Source organism: Buceros rhinoceros, unplaced genomic scaffold (genome assembly GCF_000710305.1).
Source record: "Buceros rhinoceros silvestris isolate BGI_N320 unplaced genomic scaffold, ASM71030v1 scaffold1669, whole genome shotgun sequence".
In the NCBI taxonomy this organism is placed as follows: domain Eukaryota; kingdom Metazoa; phylum Chordata; class Aves; order Bucerotiformes; family Bucerotidae; genus Buceros; species Buceros rhinoceros.
Genome location: NW_010433103.1, coordinates 115,390 through 130,126, shown reverse-complemented (window position 1 = coordinate 130,126; position 14,737 = coordinate 115,390). Strand labels below are relative to the sequence as shown.

Below are 14,737 nucleotides of genomic sequence, written 5' to 3'. Positions count from 1 at the left end.
TCAGCAGATGATTACATCTACTCACTCAGATCCCCTTTGGCATCACTGTTTGGGTATTCCTTAGATTTTGCCTTGTTCTTTTTAGGGTTATAGACATATTCCTCCCAATAAAGGAACAGAAATAGCCACAGAAAGAAAGAGATTATCATCCTCGGCTCTACAAGAACACATATTCTTTCCCATTAAGCACAAAGAGACAGATTTCTGGGTATCTTCTGCAGAACTACTGAAGAATTATTTGGATTTCTCTGTTACAGGGAAGTTTTGTATCTTATAAGCTTATAGCCTTTCATAAATAGAAAGAAACCATAGTCAACAGCTACTGTAGCAGTCACACTGGGATTTTCAGTATGAATGATTACAAAAAGGCAAACAACTCCACAAAAACCTTGTTACTTCTCAAGATTCACATCAGAACTGCAAATGGGCTGAATATGTAAGAGGCACATCCGGTAACTTCAACAGCTCTAGGTGAGTTTCAGATGATTCCTGGGAGGTCAGTTCTACATTCAGAACTCATCTTTGCCACGTTTGCTCTTCATATCAGAGAGAGATTAAAATTGTTCCTGCTCCCTTTATAACCAATATCAGCAGCACATGGACTGAAATGAACTGCTATCATTACAACTTTTATTTTTGATGGTTCATTTTTCCGCGTTTGTCCTGTCTCCTGAACTACTAGAGGAGATCAGAAAAAGTATTTCATTTTTTTCATAGTTGTTCTATGCTAAGGTGAAAAGTTCAGAAAGATTCTGATGTCAGGAATACTGAAACTGAGTTGAAATGACAGGACATGATTTCATCATTTTCTGTCAAAACGATATGTTTAGACATCACGGAAAATAGAAACATCCATTTGCTGACTTAAATCAAATGTTTGTTTCAAGCCAGAACAGAATTATTTGGGATGGAATAAAGCAGTTCAGCTGGTGAGAGAAAGCACATCGTACTGTGGAAAACCACGGCATGAACTTGATCTTCACCGAGCTCTCAAGGCAGAGATTATTCTCCCGCTATAGAATTCAGCCCTGCACAACCATATTCTATGCAAGGGTTCAATCTAGACAAAACCACTTTTGCCAATAGGAAAGTATTTTCTTTGACAGCATTCCACAGACTAAGCTGCTTCTATCTCCTTTTTCCTCCTGTTCTGGTCCTCTGAACCCTAAGTGACCAAAACCCAGGCGACAGCCTCACCTGAACGGGACATTGCAGGTTCTGGATAGCTAGTTTAAGAGATCTGCTTCTGAAAGAGGGGCTTGCTCTTCTTCACTCTTCCCCCCTCCCACTTTGCTTTGTCCCCACTGAAGGATGATTTCTCCTTCTGTTCTTCTCCCTCCACTAATTCACTGAAGCCAGCACCAGGACAGGGTGAGTATCTGGCTTTGGACTAGGGGAGCTCTTAGACTCAACCAAGCTATAAGATGCATTTCAAATCATTCTTAGCTTGGCTTAAACTTGAGAGGTGACAGGAAACGGGGATTCTTCACACTCTCTTGTTTTTAAATTTTTATGTACCTTTGCAATACCTCTATTTTGGGGCCCGTGCCTTTGACCTGCAGCCATGAGGGTTTTCTTTTCCAGTTGAAACTGGAAGTGGAAACTTGTGTAATCACATGCATCTAAGAATGCGTTGTAAAAAGAGTATCAAATGGACTGCCACTAGCAATATGGTGGTGAAACCTGCAGCACTGGAACTGCCAATGCTAAACTAAGGAGCAGATAAAATCCTGGACTCGATTATCTTCTCCCTTTGATTTTTTACTCTATCGCTTCACTGACTTCAGAAGAATTCAACTTTTCCCTGAAGTGCGCCAGAGTAAGAGAGAAAAGAAACAGCTGCTAGAAGTTTCATGTTTTAAAACACTGTCTGCTTCAGGCTATTTTAAATGCTCTGACACTTCAGTTTTTGTAAAGTCTGTGAGCAGAACAGCTACCAACCCCTCGCTCGATCAGCAATAACCTCCCATCGGGTAGCTATGGCTGGAGCAGTCTGGCTTTGCAACTCTACAGTCACGAGATAAACAGCAAAGGATAAAACAGGGTTAAAACATTACTGCTTCACTCCTCATGCAACGACAGAAAAAGGAGACTCTGCAGAGGACAAACACAAACACCAGGCAATCTTTCCACAGCCAGAACTGGCCGTAGAGCTTTGGAAAACGGGAATTCAGCGCGAGATGCCACACAGCAATATCTTGGCACGTGGGACAGAGCCCCACAGCTCTGTGAAAAGGTCTGCGTTGTGCAGAGGATACCAGAATTAAGAACTCTCTTCCACTCCTTCTGCCCAGGAGTTTGCTTGTAACACAGACCAAAGTTCACGTGCCTGTCCCCTGATTGCACCCTGCTCTGAGATCTAAGAAAGGTACAAGATGCTCCAGAAGGCAATAAACTGAAGGAACTGAGTTAGAAAAGCACATGGCTGTGGGTAACACACAGATTTTGAACGCAGTCCTCTACAAAATGCACAGTGTAAGGAAAAAAGGACCAGAGGAACTGTATCCTGCTCCCAGTGCAGGCACCAGTCACTGTGTGACTTCTGGGCAGAGCTGAGACCATACTGGAAATTTTAGTTAACTGACCAAACAAAATGAACCTAAAGGTGTTTTCATTTCAGGGCAGCCAAAATGCAGATTTTCAATTGACGCACCAAATTGAAAACCCAGAGCATTGTTAAGTCTTGCTTTGGAGACTTTCAGATTCTGTTGAGCCTTGAAAAAAAATAGCCATTTTGAAATGGAAATGTCTTCTCAAAACAAGAGATTAAAAGATGTTGATTTTTCCTCTCTCCTCATTCTTGAGGCAAAAAAAAAACAGGTGTAGGTGTAGAATTTGGTCCAGCTCTTTAAAACTCTTCAAAATCTCAGATAAAAGAAGTAATAAATGTGGCCCATGAAACCAGAAGAATGACGTATCCTCATTCTGCAAGGAAAATGAGCTTAAACTCATCATTAATCAACACCAAAAAAGTAGGAATAAGAGCTAAGCCACGAAGACGTAATCAATCTGTTAGATGCTACCTGACAGATGCATTGAAAAACAGCAACAGTAACGGCACAAAGAAATGGAATCTTAATCTTTATACTTCAATGGGCATTTGAAGGAGAATTCTTCTTCTATTTTATAGTCACTGCTCTAATGCCCAGAGAACAGAAAGTCTAATTACTGTTGCGTGCTGAAGGCTGGCCAATAATTATATATCTTTATCTCTATTAGGTAAGATGTCTGTGAATAAAGCTTGGTCTGAAGCAGAGCAGGTAAACTGGAAACGTGGAGACGTGTGTTCAATTAAGAGCTCACTTTAAACTGGCAACTCATTTTAATGCTGCTGAAACCTGCCTTCCTGCTGCCGGAACCTGCCTTCCTGCTGCCGAGGAGTGATCTCTAGCGGGATGCTTGTGGAAGCTCGGAATGTCTTGAGCTCTGTTTTGACACCAGGACTGTCATTAACATCACTGTGCAATGGCACACGGGTGACTAATACTAAGCACACAAGCTGTACTGGTACATTCACGTACTCACAATTAAAGACAAACACTGCAGCAGTACTACCACTTTGTCCTCTTTGACGGGGTTAGAGTTGAGCATATTGTATACTACAAACCGTCCATATTTCTACCAGACATAGCTACACAAATATCCAGTGAACGTGCCAAACCACTCTGATAAACAAAAACTTCAGAAAACAAAACTGATTTTTAAAATATCTTCCAAATTCCTTTTTCTAGTTCCATGAAAAACCTAAGAAGTTAGTTAATGAGTTAGTGAGTGAAGACTGTTAACTTCCACAAGACAACAATGCCAAATAATCTTTGTTTTTAAACTAGATTCAGTCCAACAGTTTGTTATATTTGGCAGATTTACCAGCTTCAAAAGGGCTTCATAGAACAGCTAGAAAGACACACTTAATCAGAAAATACCAACATGAAGGCTGTTCAGATAAATGGAAACCCTGAGTAGACTCTAAAAGACAAAAATAAAAAACGCTGGACTTTGAAATTGCTTGTGTTCATCTTGTGTGCAAGAAGGCATCATGAAGAAATTACTTAAAACAAGTCTGGGTGTAAAAATTGCAGTTTTTTGACAAAAAAAAAAAAAATCTGTTTAGAGATAGATCAAGAAAGAGAATTTAAACCCATACCAGCCCTATTTTTCAATTGTCCTGCTCCAAGTTGTCACTCCCTCTGAAGTCACTAAACTTTTAGGTATGTCTCAAACTCCCAATACACGACAGTAACAACCAAGTTCCTACACTCATCTTTGGCTATAAAGGCAAAAAGCCTCCACTAGGAAGTTTTTTTCAGACAATGGGGCCCAGGGAGGCTTGTTCTGGAGCTGTTTCAATGCAAATTAAAATGAACTACCATAACAGGGAGAAAGCTTAGCAATCCAGTCAGCTTTAGGCAAAGGCGAATTTCAGAAAGGCCGAGTCCTCAATATGGTGCAGTTCACAAAAGTTAATGGGATAACAGCGATTTCCAGCAGCTGGAAGGGTGGCCTGGAGTATTTGCAATAATTTTGTGACATGCTGGTTATGTTAAAAAAAATTTCAATTTTAACTTTTACTTGCAGTCACGTCTCTTGTTTCCTTCTCTCTGGTGACAGCCTCAGACGAGTTGTGAAAAGCTGAAAGCTGCTGTAGCCAAGCCAACATTTCTGTCTCCACACTGGAATGCTTCCTACCATATCTCCCACTATCACCACTGTTGACCGTGTCCTTCCACTACCAGTAACGTGCATTAACCAAGCCAAAACTAGGAGTAGCAGCCTATTATTCCTGCATTTATCTTTCAAAGCACTTCAGGCTATAGAGCTGTTGTATGTAGTAAATCCACCAGTCAAACGTCATATCCAGTAGTTCCCAGGCCATGACTGGCAGCCAACTTGTTTCTGGTGAGACACCCTAGTAGTAATTGTGACCAAAGAAAAGGCCACATTTAAATCTAATGTTGTTTGCAATACGCTACTGGGTCAGCACCAAGAAGAGACCCAGACTTTGAGTCGTACAGCTCCTGTGCCAGTGTGGCAAACTCCAGAGGAATGACCTCGTCCTCTAGAACGTCAGATGACAACATGCCTGAACCTACACAGCCCCTGTGGCTGAAAAGCTACAGGCAAAGGTAGAGCAAACTCTGAAAATACTTCAAAAGCAACAGACAGTTCCAAGTATTTGACATGCAGGACGGAAAATGTGTGATTTTGTGTTTGTTTTATTGCCCATTGAACCAATCGATATATAACAGCGATAATACACCTTTGCCTTCCAGCGGCAGACCAGTTAGAAAGAGAAAAGAACTTGTCACATTAGAGAACATCATTGTTTTGCAGGGCCTCTGCCTTTGTGTAATGGAGCAGTATGATCCTACCTTAATGACATCTTCATCTGATGACCTGCACTCCACAGATTCCAGAAGATCAGTCACAGTCCCATCATCTTCCACAGAGATCACTTTGACAGGGACGGCCACTGTTTTCCCAGTGAGAATAGCTGTATTCAGGATCTCTGCTTCCTGAGAGACCAAAAAAAGCCTCTTTAGTTAATACATTTTGCTATTCATTAGCATCAGCTAGATTCAGCTTTAATTTAATTTCTAACTGCTGTTCCAAGAACTGTTCCAAGTGCAGCAGGCAGGAAGGAGAAATTTTGTCTCTTCAGTCCTGGAACCAAACTCCCAGTTCTGATTCGGGGCTGTTAAGGGAGCTGTCACACCGTAATTGCTATTTCATGAATTCTCATCAAGCATCACAGCAATCTAACACCTGAAGAATGACCACACAAACAAGACGTACCTTGCATCTAGCAATAGTGAAATCTCCATCCTGAAGAGCTGACTAACGATCTTGCCCATCCCATGAAAATCCTCTCTTAGGTCTTGCTGTTTAACGCACAAAACTGCTATCTGAAAAGGTTTCTACAAATACTGAAGTTCTATGACAACATTGGATAAATACTGACAACATTTAGACAAAAAAAATACTGTGTATTTGCTAGAAAACAAGTTTGGATTGAGGACAATGAGAAATCCACTTTGCCCCCCATCTCCTGGGTGATCCTTTACAAGTCCCTGCAGTGGGGGTGTCTTCTGCAGTACGCACAGGTTCCAACTTCAGCCTGCACAGGGATAACAGCTGCTACAAAAGCCACCCGATGGCACAGTAAACCCTCTGGCACACAGGGTGTGCTCCAGCACGGGCTCTGACCGTGTGTTCTCTGACACTCCAGCTGGCCACGGGTACAGGAACAACTCTAGTCTTAGAGGCAGGCTTCAGGCTCCTCTTTGGGATGCAGCCGTGGCAGATTCAACAACTCACAGCCTGTAACATGGGCTAGTGGCGCTGTCTGTCACGACAGGTAGATGTGTTTCCCCTTGCTCTGCCTCCTAGGGAGCTGGTGTAAGAGTGCACCATTCTGGTCTGCGTAAACGACTACAGGTGCCACAGGACAGGGGAATCAGATCCTCCCCAGGTTTTCTTGGACTTATCCTGGCTCTCTTTGGGTAATGGTGGGCAAGCAGCTGTTCACAGCTCTTTATTTACCTTTTAAGGAAGCACGTGCAAAACCATCCTCTCCCAGAAAGGCAGGATGAAGAACCTGGGCTCTTTGAACAAGATGAGCTCTGCGGTGACTGTGTCTCTGTTACACCATTGTGATGAGTACTGCAAAACACATTCCTTCTGCTCGACGTATCACTTCTAGTTTAAAAGTGCAGAGTTCTGATTATAGAAGAGCATGAGACCAGACAGTGCTCTCAGTTTCCTGGGTGTCACATCAGTCTCACCTGACTTGTGCCAAGATACACAGAGAGCACGAACTGGTGCCTGAATTCTTCTGCTCCTAATTGCAAGACACTGCTCATTCCTGGAAAGGTCTCTGAGCTTTTCACAACTGTGCCTGTGATTCACAGACTATCCGGTAGAACAAGAGGCTCTTGATTTCAGCTGGCTTTTGTGAAATAAAGGCTTCCAAAGCCCCCCAAGTGCTAACTTCTCATTATCTAAGTAGCTCACACTATGAGCTCTGAGTCTGACCTGATTTTACTGGTGGAAGACAACAAAGTAGGAGACTGAAACCAAGTTACCAGAAGATGACGACTCCCTCTACTGCCTCTTGGGCTACAGAGGAGACATTGACATTTCTCTTATCTAAAGGATACAGATCAAAACCACCTTTTCCTATTACTTAAAGAAACAGAGACACTATTCAGACTCAAAGCAATATTTAAAGAAAGAAGAAATACCTCCTGGTCTTTTGATAGCTGCTTTGCTAAAGTTGCCCCATCCTCACCGTGATCTTTAGGGGAGAGTGAAACAGGATTTCACAGAAAGAGAACTTAAGAAGAAAATCCTCTCTCTCCCACAGAAGAAAAACCCTTCAGATATTTTGAAATTATAATTCATACAAAGGTAAGAATATCTGCCTGTACGGTAAGGCCCTTCTGTCTTGAGCACACATTTGTTATTAGTGGAGAATATATCATTCAGGCAACTGAGATCTCAGAAAGATTTGCAATTAAATTTCCACCTTTTTTTTTTCCCCATATCTGGGCTTTGCAGTAAATCTACTGCACGCGGGTTATTTACGTGCTTTTGCCACTCTCTTATGGGCTCCACAGAGCTGCAAATGGGGGCAGATTGACAGAGCAATCCACTATAATTACAGAATGCAGGCATTAGGTCCTGATTTCGCAAACACTTGGGGATGAATCTTATTTCATTGGGACTATTGGAGGCTGTAAGCACAGACCTAGCTGCTTGCATCTTGTACCAAGCTGAAAAGACCTGCTCCCGCAAGTGGGAACAACCACCTTCCTCCAACTGATGTGTTACAGTTGACCCTTGCAATTATTTTGTAAAGCAAAGGCAAGTTTAATAACCAAGCCTGTGAAACTGTGTGATTAATGAGGTCTGCTTACCAAAGGCAAATGCAATTTCCCCTGGTAAGAGCTAGTAACTGAGAATGATTCTCACAAGCTTCATGAATTTCTTTCGCGTTTCTGAATTTTCCAAGTGCTACCTTTGGCTATTCTGAACACGGACCACATCTTAATAAACCCGTTACCTGCCACGTTATGGAAATGCATGCAAAAAAACCAGGCTACTTAGCACATCAGCTGTTTCGCTGTCACGACCCTGTTTTCCTTCTCAGCTGCCTTCTGGAAGCATGTGCACAGCACATGTAATCCACAGGGAATTTCTGCACGTCGAGTCTCAGCTGGCTTCAAAGCTCAGCAGCTTGGTCTCAGGTGCTGCCCCAGAGCTTTCTGGCTGCGGCTGCAGTCTGGCAGACCTGTACTTAACCCGACTGTGTATAATCACACTAACTTTAATGCATATTCATACCTGGTTCTAAGGTAAGAGAGCAAATTTGTTTGTTGTAGCTATCCAAAATCAAAGATCCCAGATCTTTGTAGGTTTTGTCTGTATCCATGTTCTAGGTTTATGTTCAGAAACAAAGTGTTTCCAGAACTGTACACAGTCCACATCAGCACAGCGTGCAGCACATCACAGTATTGCTTATTCTTAGAGAGTCCTAAAAATCTCCAAAACAATCTTTGTTCCCTCTCTCTCCAAAAGAGATGAAGGAGGAGGTAGGGTGGAAAAAGTAATGCCTGGAGGTCATACACATTGTGGTGATTTCCTCACTTTTTATCAGCAACTACTTGTTCAGTCCCAGGAAAACAACCGCACCCAGCACCTTTCCAAAGTAAAAGAAGGGCAAAGCGAGTTAGCAGTGGTCCGAAGCTCTGCTAACCTCCAGTACAATAACTTAGCTGGACCCTCTGCAGAGCTTTCAGTAGCTCTACAAACACGGACTTGGAGGATGATATCCTTAGGCACCTGCTTTGCATCTCACCCTTCAACATAGATGCATAATAACCATTTACACCAATTTACACAGCAGGGGCAAAGTAAAATGCTTCTTTAGTCATTTGTTTAATGGCTAGAAAGGGCTTAATGTTCCCCTGGTGAAAGCATATAAAAATGATTTCATTTTGAGGAAACAAACATGATACTTATTTAGCTATACAGAGATTTATACTTCACAGTCACAGCATGTAAAAGCTATAAATCTAAATAGTTGCCAATTTAGAAGTGTTGCTTTTTGCTGCTTAAGTGATAAAGGAATCTTCTGAAGAAACATTATGTTCTTCATCCATAGCTGACATAGATTATAGGAGCTACAATGTCAGGGCACTGCGAGATGGCAATGGTTACGCTTTTGCAAAGCTACAGCCAAATAGTCTAATGGCTAGAAGTTGATTCCATGAGCACCTATCAAAAAGATGCTGAACTTTTGATAATTATTACATACCATATCTCTAAAACTCACATACATCAAGCCCCTCAAATAATAAAATGAAATAAAATCAGAGAAAAATATTTTTCTCTATGTACTAGAAATGGAAGAGCAGGTAATCTTTATTCTAAAACTGCTACCACTTTAAAAAATAGTAACACTTCTAAAGAAGGTTCTGGAGTGAATGTTCTTTGCCTGCTGAAGAGAGTCATACTAAATAACTGAGCATATTAAGCCCTCCAGCAGAAACATATTCAGAAGATGTACACACTAAGCATCTATTTAAGTAGAAACGCAGAAGTGAATATCTATTAGTTTTTTCAATTTTAATTGGTAGCTTCCCTGCAATTTAATTTCCCTTTGGACATCTTTTGCCTTATAATTCCTGGGGTGAAAGAAAGGACTTCAACAATATTACTATAAATCTTAAGGAATTTCTTTTTCTTACCCTAGTTCTCTCTGCCTACACAACATTTCCTAATGTTTTTATTAATAATGACTTTTAAAAGAAATACATACACAACTAACTCACGCTTAGCTTTGAGGCTCCACATCAGATTTATGTGCCAAAGAAAACTTTAGTACTACCAACATTCTTTTCCAAAAGCGTTTTAGCATGATTCAAGACATCTTTTTCATGCTGATTCCCTCACAAACCTCACCCCACTACAAGCAGCAGTGAGCAAGGCACCAGCTTGTTTCCAGAAAAGACCTGCAGACCTGTTTCCTCAGAATATCTTGGGCTGATTTGCAGCTCATGCCCTTCAGGAGAAGGAGTACTTGTCCTACTACAATTTGCAAAGAAAAAAAGGTATGAAAAAGTCCCCACAACACCACAATGTACGTTCTCTAGGCACAGCAGATCTCCAGCTACACCTTTATTATAGTAGTGCAATATATTTTTGCAGGCTACAAATCAAACTGTGAAATCAAGCATGTACCTTTTGCTTTTCAGTAGGTATCTCGGTGGTGGAGAATACCTTCCAAAAGGTATTTTGGGTTTACTACGTACAGACTGCAACAGGGAAGAGGCTAAGATGATCACCGAAACCTCAAGCCCAGGGCACGCCAGCAAATTAAAATCAATTGCTGCCTGAAAATCTGTCCCATTTGGCACTCATTAATATCCTCCATTTTCCTCTTTTTTCCCCCCTTTTCTATTAATCAGCCTGTAGAGCATTAACCCAGGGTACAACCTTGAATCTTCTCACTATTTATTTTTAAAAGGGTTAGATTTTCCTCCTCTTCAGCTAGCAGCCATCTTATTTATATCAGAGAATCCGTGCTTCAGTCATGCATAACTAATTTCAAATCTTATTTAGCATCAAGTCTCAGAATTAAGAAGCTAAGTGACAGCTGTTTAATTAACTCCTTAAGCTGATTAGAAAGCATTACAGAAATCCCCCCAAGGAAGAGTTTATAACTGTCAAGAGAGCCTAAGGCCATGTTAATGCTTCTGTTTAAATTTAGTAAGCTTCTAAACCAATAAAGTCTAAATGCTTGACATCCTCATGGATGTGGTCAAATTCAGCTTTTTTCCTCACGTTACCACTGCAAGGATTGGAAACAAAAACAACAACATAGAAGGGATTTGAAAAGTCAGAAAGCAGCAGCCGAATAATAAAGCCAAGAGATGCATCTCTCCAAAGGAGCTGCTCTGAGTTCACACCGTCTGACACTCGATTATACAGGATTAATACTCAATGCTGGAGTAAAGCTGAGCTTGCACCTTAAATGCAGAGTCATCTCCCAGCTTCTGGTTGCAAGTACAAAAGTTTGTTATTAGTTCTTAAACCTTAAATCCACCTTTAATGACAAGATTATGGCAGCTGAAGTACAAGTTTTAGAAGCAGCTGGTGAGGCTAGATACATGGTGGTGCAGAGGAACTGAAAATGCTCCAAAGCAAATTTCCTCAGCGTAGTACATTATTGTCAGCTCTGAGCTTGCAATAAATAAAATATCATTGTAATTTCTTTATTTGTCCCACAGTTTCCAGGCCTTTAGAACACACAAAAAAAAAAATTTGAAAAATTAGCTGCAATTCTTCTGGGTCCAAAGGAATAAAAGAACTTCGGCAAGAAATAACTCAGAATAATTTGTAGAGGTCTTTAATATAAATAGAAGAGTTGCAAGCATAAGTTGAAATACTGCAAGTATGAGAAATGATGGTGAAACCTGAATGCAAAAATGTGAAACGACTGACCTGAACTTTGAAGTTAGCTGTTTGGTTTAATGTGTGCACCTTTCGTTGTGCACAGTGGAACCTGAAGCCACTGGGAATGGGAGGGAGGAGGAGGACATAAAAGCAAATTAATCATGTTAAATTTAAGCACTTTCTATTTAATCAGTTTCCTTTTTTCTTCAGCACAGGCAAGAAAGCTCCACAGTCTCTCAGATGTGCTGACACAGGGTAAAAAGGGACATCAACAGAAACCCAAACGTGTGTTTCTCTGGATCTACCTACCTGCTGACTCCTAGTCTTCGCACAGAGCTAGAGAGGGGAAAATGGATTTTTTTTATAGCTAAACGTGATTTCAAGACCATTGTTTAGAAAGAAATGGGTGGCAGAATCAATGCCTGAATGTATTTTTCATTCCTTCTGCTTCAGTCTGTAAGTCCTTGAAAAGTTTAGCCTGCCATGCGATGGGGCTGACTCAGCTCCAGTCACTCCTCCTCCACTGGGGCAGAATCGATGCTTATGGAGCGAGAAGATTTGGCAAGGACGAGCAGTGAAACAGGGCACATATACATACAAAGCACAGCGACCACCATTTTCCAGTTAAAACCAGAGAACAGTCAATGGCTGGACTGTGCCGCAAGGGAAAAGCAACATGGGATAATCACAGAGCCTGTCCGCCCCTCCCACCGTCACACGTGAGGTGTTCAGAAGTATCTGATTATATTGAATCTGAGAGGTAACTTTGGCAAAGCCTTGTAGCTACCTCATATTCTCACTAATGACCTTTCACCTCTGTACAGATAACTCTAGCACAGCTAAATCTGAGGAGGGGAAGGAAAAGCGAAATACATAAGACAGTGTTGCGTGTAGGAAATGGGCAGAGAAGGAGCACAGTAACAGGTAGGTGTTAAAAGGAAAACTGGGGTCATTAATAAGATGATCAGCAGTGAGAGGTCTCTCATTACACAGCCCATGACCTTCAGTAAAAAGCTCAAGAAGGAAATAAATGCATCTACAAGGCAAAATCCAGGTGCTGCCACATCTGCCTCGCTGAAGTGAGGCTGCTGTGCAGACTGGCAAATTCCCGTGTTGTTACAACTAGGCAACCCTGGCGTGCGGACACTGCCTGCTATTGCAGGGTGCAATTCCCCATCTTCAAGTGATGAAAAAGCCAGGCAATAAACCGCCTCAGTCCGAGCGAAAGAAAAATGCCTTTGCCTGCTGTGTCCCTTTCCCTTACCTTTGTCTCATGTATCTAGACTGGAATAGCTCAAAACAGGGATTTTTTTTCCTTTTTTTTTTTGGATTTGTGGAGGGACCAGTCCACAGTTCAGATCTGGGGTTAAGCGGCTGAACCAGCTAACAATAGGTAACCGTTTTCTTGAAGGTGAATCATGACAAGCAGACAACAATGCAAGAACAAAGCCGGGGCGGTAGGACGCGGCCTCTGATTTCGGTGCCCACTGCTCTTTACAGCCCTGCTGCTGGGATAAAGGCACACGAGGAGGTCTTAACGTTTCTAACAGTGTCTTCACAGAGCAGCTGTGTCATTTCAGCCCTGTATTTTCTGCTAAGGATTTCTGGGAGCAGGCAGCACGTGGGCAAACTACCTAGAGAGCGTAATGAAGTACTTAGTGCTGGGACAGTGTGTAACATCACCAGGAAGCTCTCCAAGCCGTGCTGGATCTCCTTCACACTAGGAGGCTGAGGAGTCACATCCTTCCATGGGAGGTCACTTCCTTCTAGCTGTAGAGTCAATGCAAATTTAAATTTGTCTGGGGTTTAAAATAACAAAGTCTCTTTAAGGCTTTGATGTCTAACATTCAGGAATTGTGTTAGCACATTTTTGGTAAGTCCTTTTTGGTGTTTTGGTGGTTTGCAGTGCTAAGTAGGCTACCACGATCCCGGGAAGCTGTCATGTCAGTTGTCTGTTTATCAAAGTCTGAGCGCTATGAAGTCTGTGGATTGTCAGGCTGCGGTTCATCAGAGAAATTGCTAATTAATTCACACGCTCCAAACTGTAACACCATGAAACTGCATGTGCGCACTTGATTTTGGTCTCTAGACAGACTGTTTTAGCTGATAATCAACAAGGTTTGCTCTTAAAAGCAAGCAAACAAACAAACTTGGGGAGGATTTCTCCTTTGCTTTTGCTAAAGAGGCTGCCAGCACTTGTAGACATCACTGCAGGAGGGAGAGGCATGTCTGATTGTCAAAGGAAGACCTTTCGGGAAAGCAAAGCTGGGAGATCTGGCCTAAGGTACATGAATACACTGTGTCTGATGCCGCTGAATCGCTGGGACTGGGGGGACTGGTATGGACATGTCATGCGATATTAGCTAAACCCAATCAAAATTTCACACACGGGGTCAGTATCTCAGCTCCCGGATTGATGTGCCAGCGTGAAGGCGCTTTTGATTCTCAGGCCTGCAGTTAGGAAACCTAATGCAGCGGTTTGGTGCCTGCAGGGGTTTTGGAGCACTGTGAGGGGTGGACTATGGGATGTGATGTACGGATTTCCAGCAACAAAATGAAAGCTCTAGGATATCACTTCAAAGAAAAGATGACAATGAGACTCTAGCAATGCAATTTAGAATAAAAATTTGGTGTGATATGTAGCAGAGGCAGAATGACTGGGGTCAAACTGTCTGAAACAGCTTCACTCTCATAGAGGGAAGCATTAAAAATCCCCCAACAAATCACTGGCCTTGTTTAATATGTTTGGTTTCCTCCGCTTTATTCCACAACTTGCTCCTGTCATTCGCAGCCTGTACTCTGAGCTGCACGTGAATCCTTCCTGTCTTCCACACTGTGCTAACCCCTGTGTGCTCGGCGGTCTAGAGGGAATACTACAGGACGTGGCCAGGGACCCCTTCCCCCATCTGCCACTCAGCTCCTTGGGGCCTGGCCAACAAGGAGCAGATTAGAGCAACCCTCGGGATGCAGAAACACCCAGCAGAGAAATTTGACAGGTTCTTTTCTGTCATTCTCTTCTTTCCAGAGCCAGACAGCGACTCACTCTGCATACTTCCCAGCCTGCACATTCTGCTCCTCTCCCTGCTCCTGTGGCCACTGCTGCCCCTGGGGAGGGTGACCGGGCAGGGACCAGGCACTCCCTCCTGCCCCAGCCCTTCTGTCTGCTCTGGCCACAACCATCTTTCTGCACTGTTGCAGCCAGCAAGTGACAAGCTGAAGGAGAGCTGAGGCTCGGAAGGGTGGGAGACGGGGAGGGGGAAGGAATCTGAGGCAGGGAACA

General features: G+C 42.6%; 1 protein-coding gene across 1 annotated transcript in view; it reads right to left on the bottom strand.

Moving 5' to 3' along the window:
* Nucleotides 1-14,737, bottom strand: part of TMEM132D (transmembrane protein 132D) — a gene marked incomplete at its 5' end in the record, with an annotated part of 146,762 nt that overhangs the window by 34,033 nt on the left and 97,992 nt on the right. The window contains one exon of the mRNA XM_010143982.1: nt 5,370-5,513. Within this exon, the coding sequence (XP_010142284.1) occupies nt 5,370-5,513 (144 nt within the window). The remainder of the gene's footprint in view (nt 1-5,369; nt 5,514-14,737) is intronic.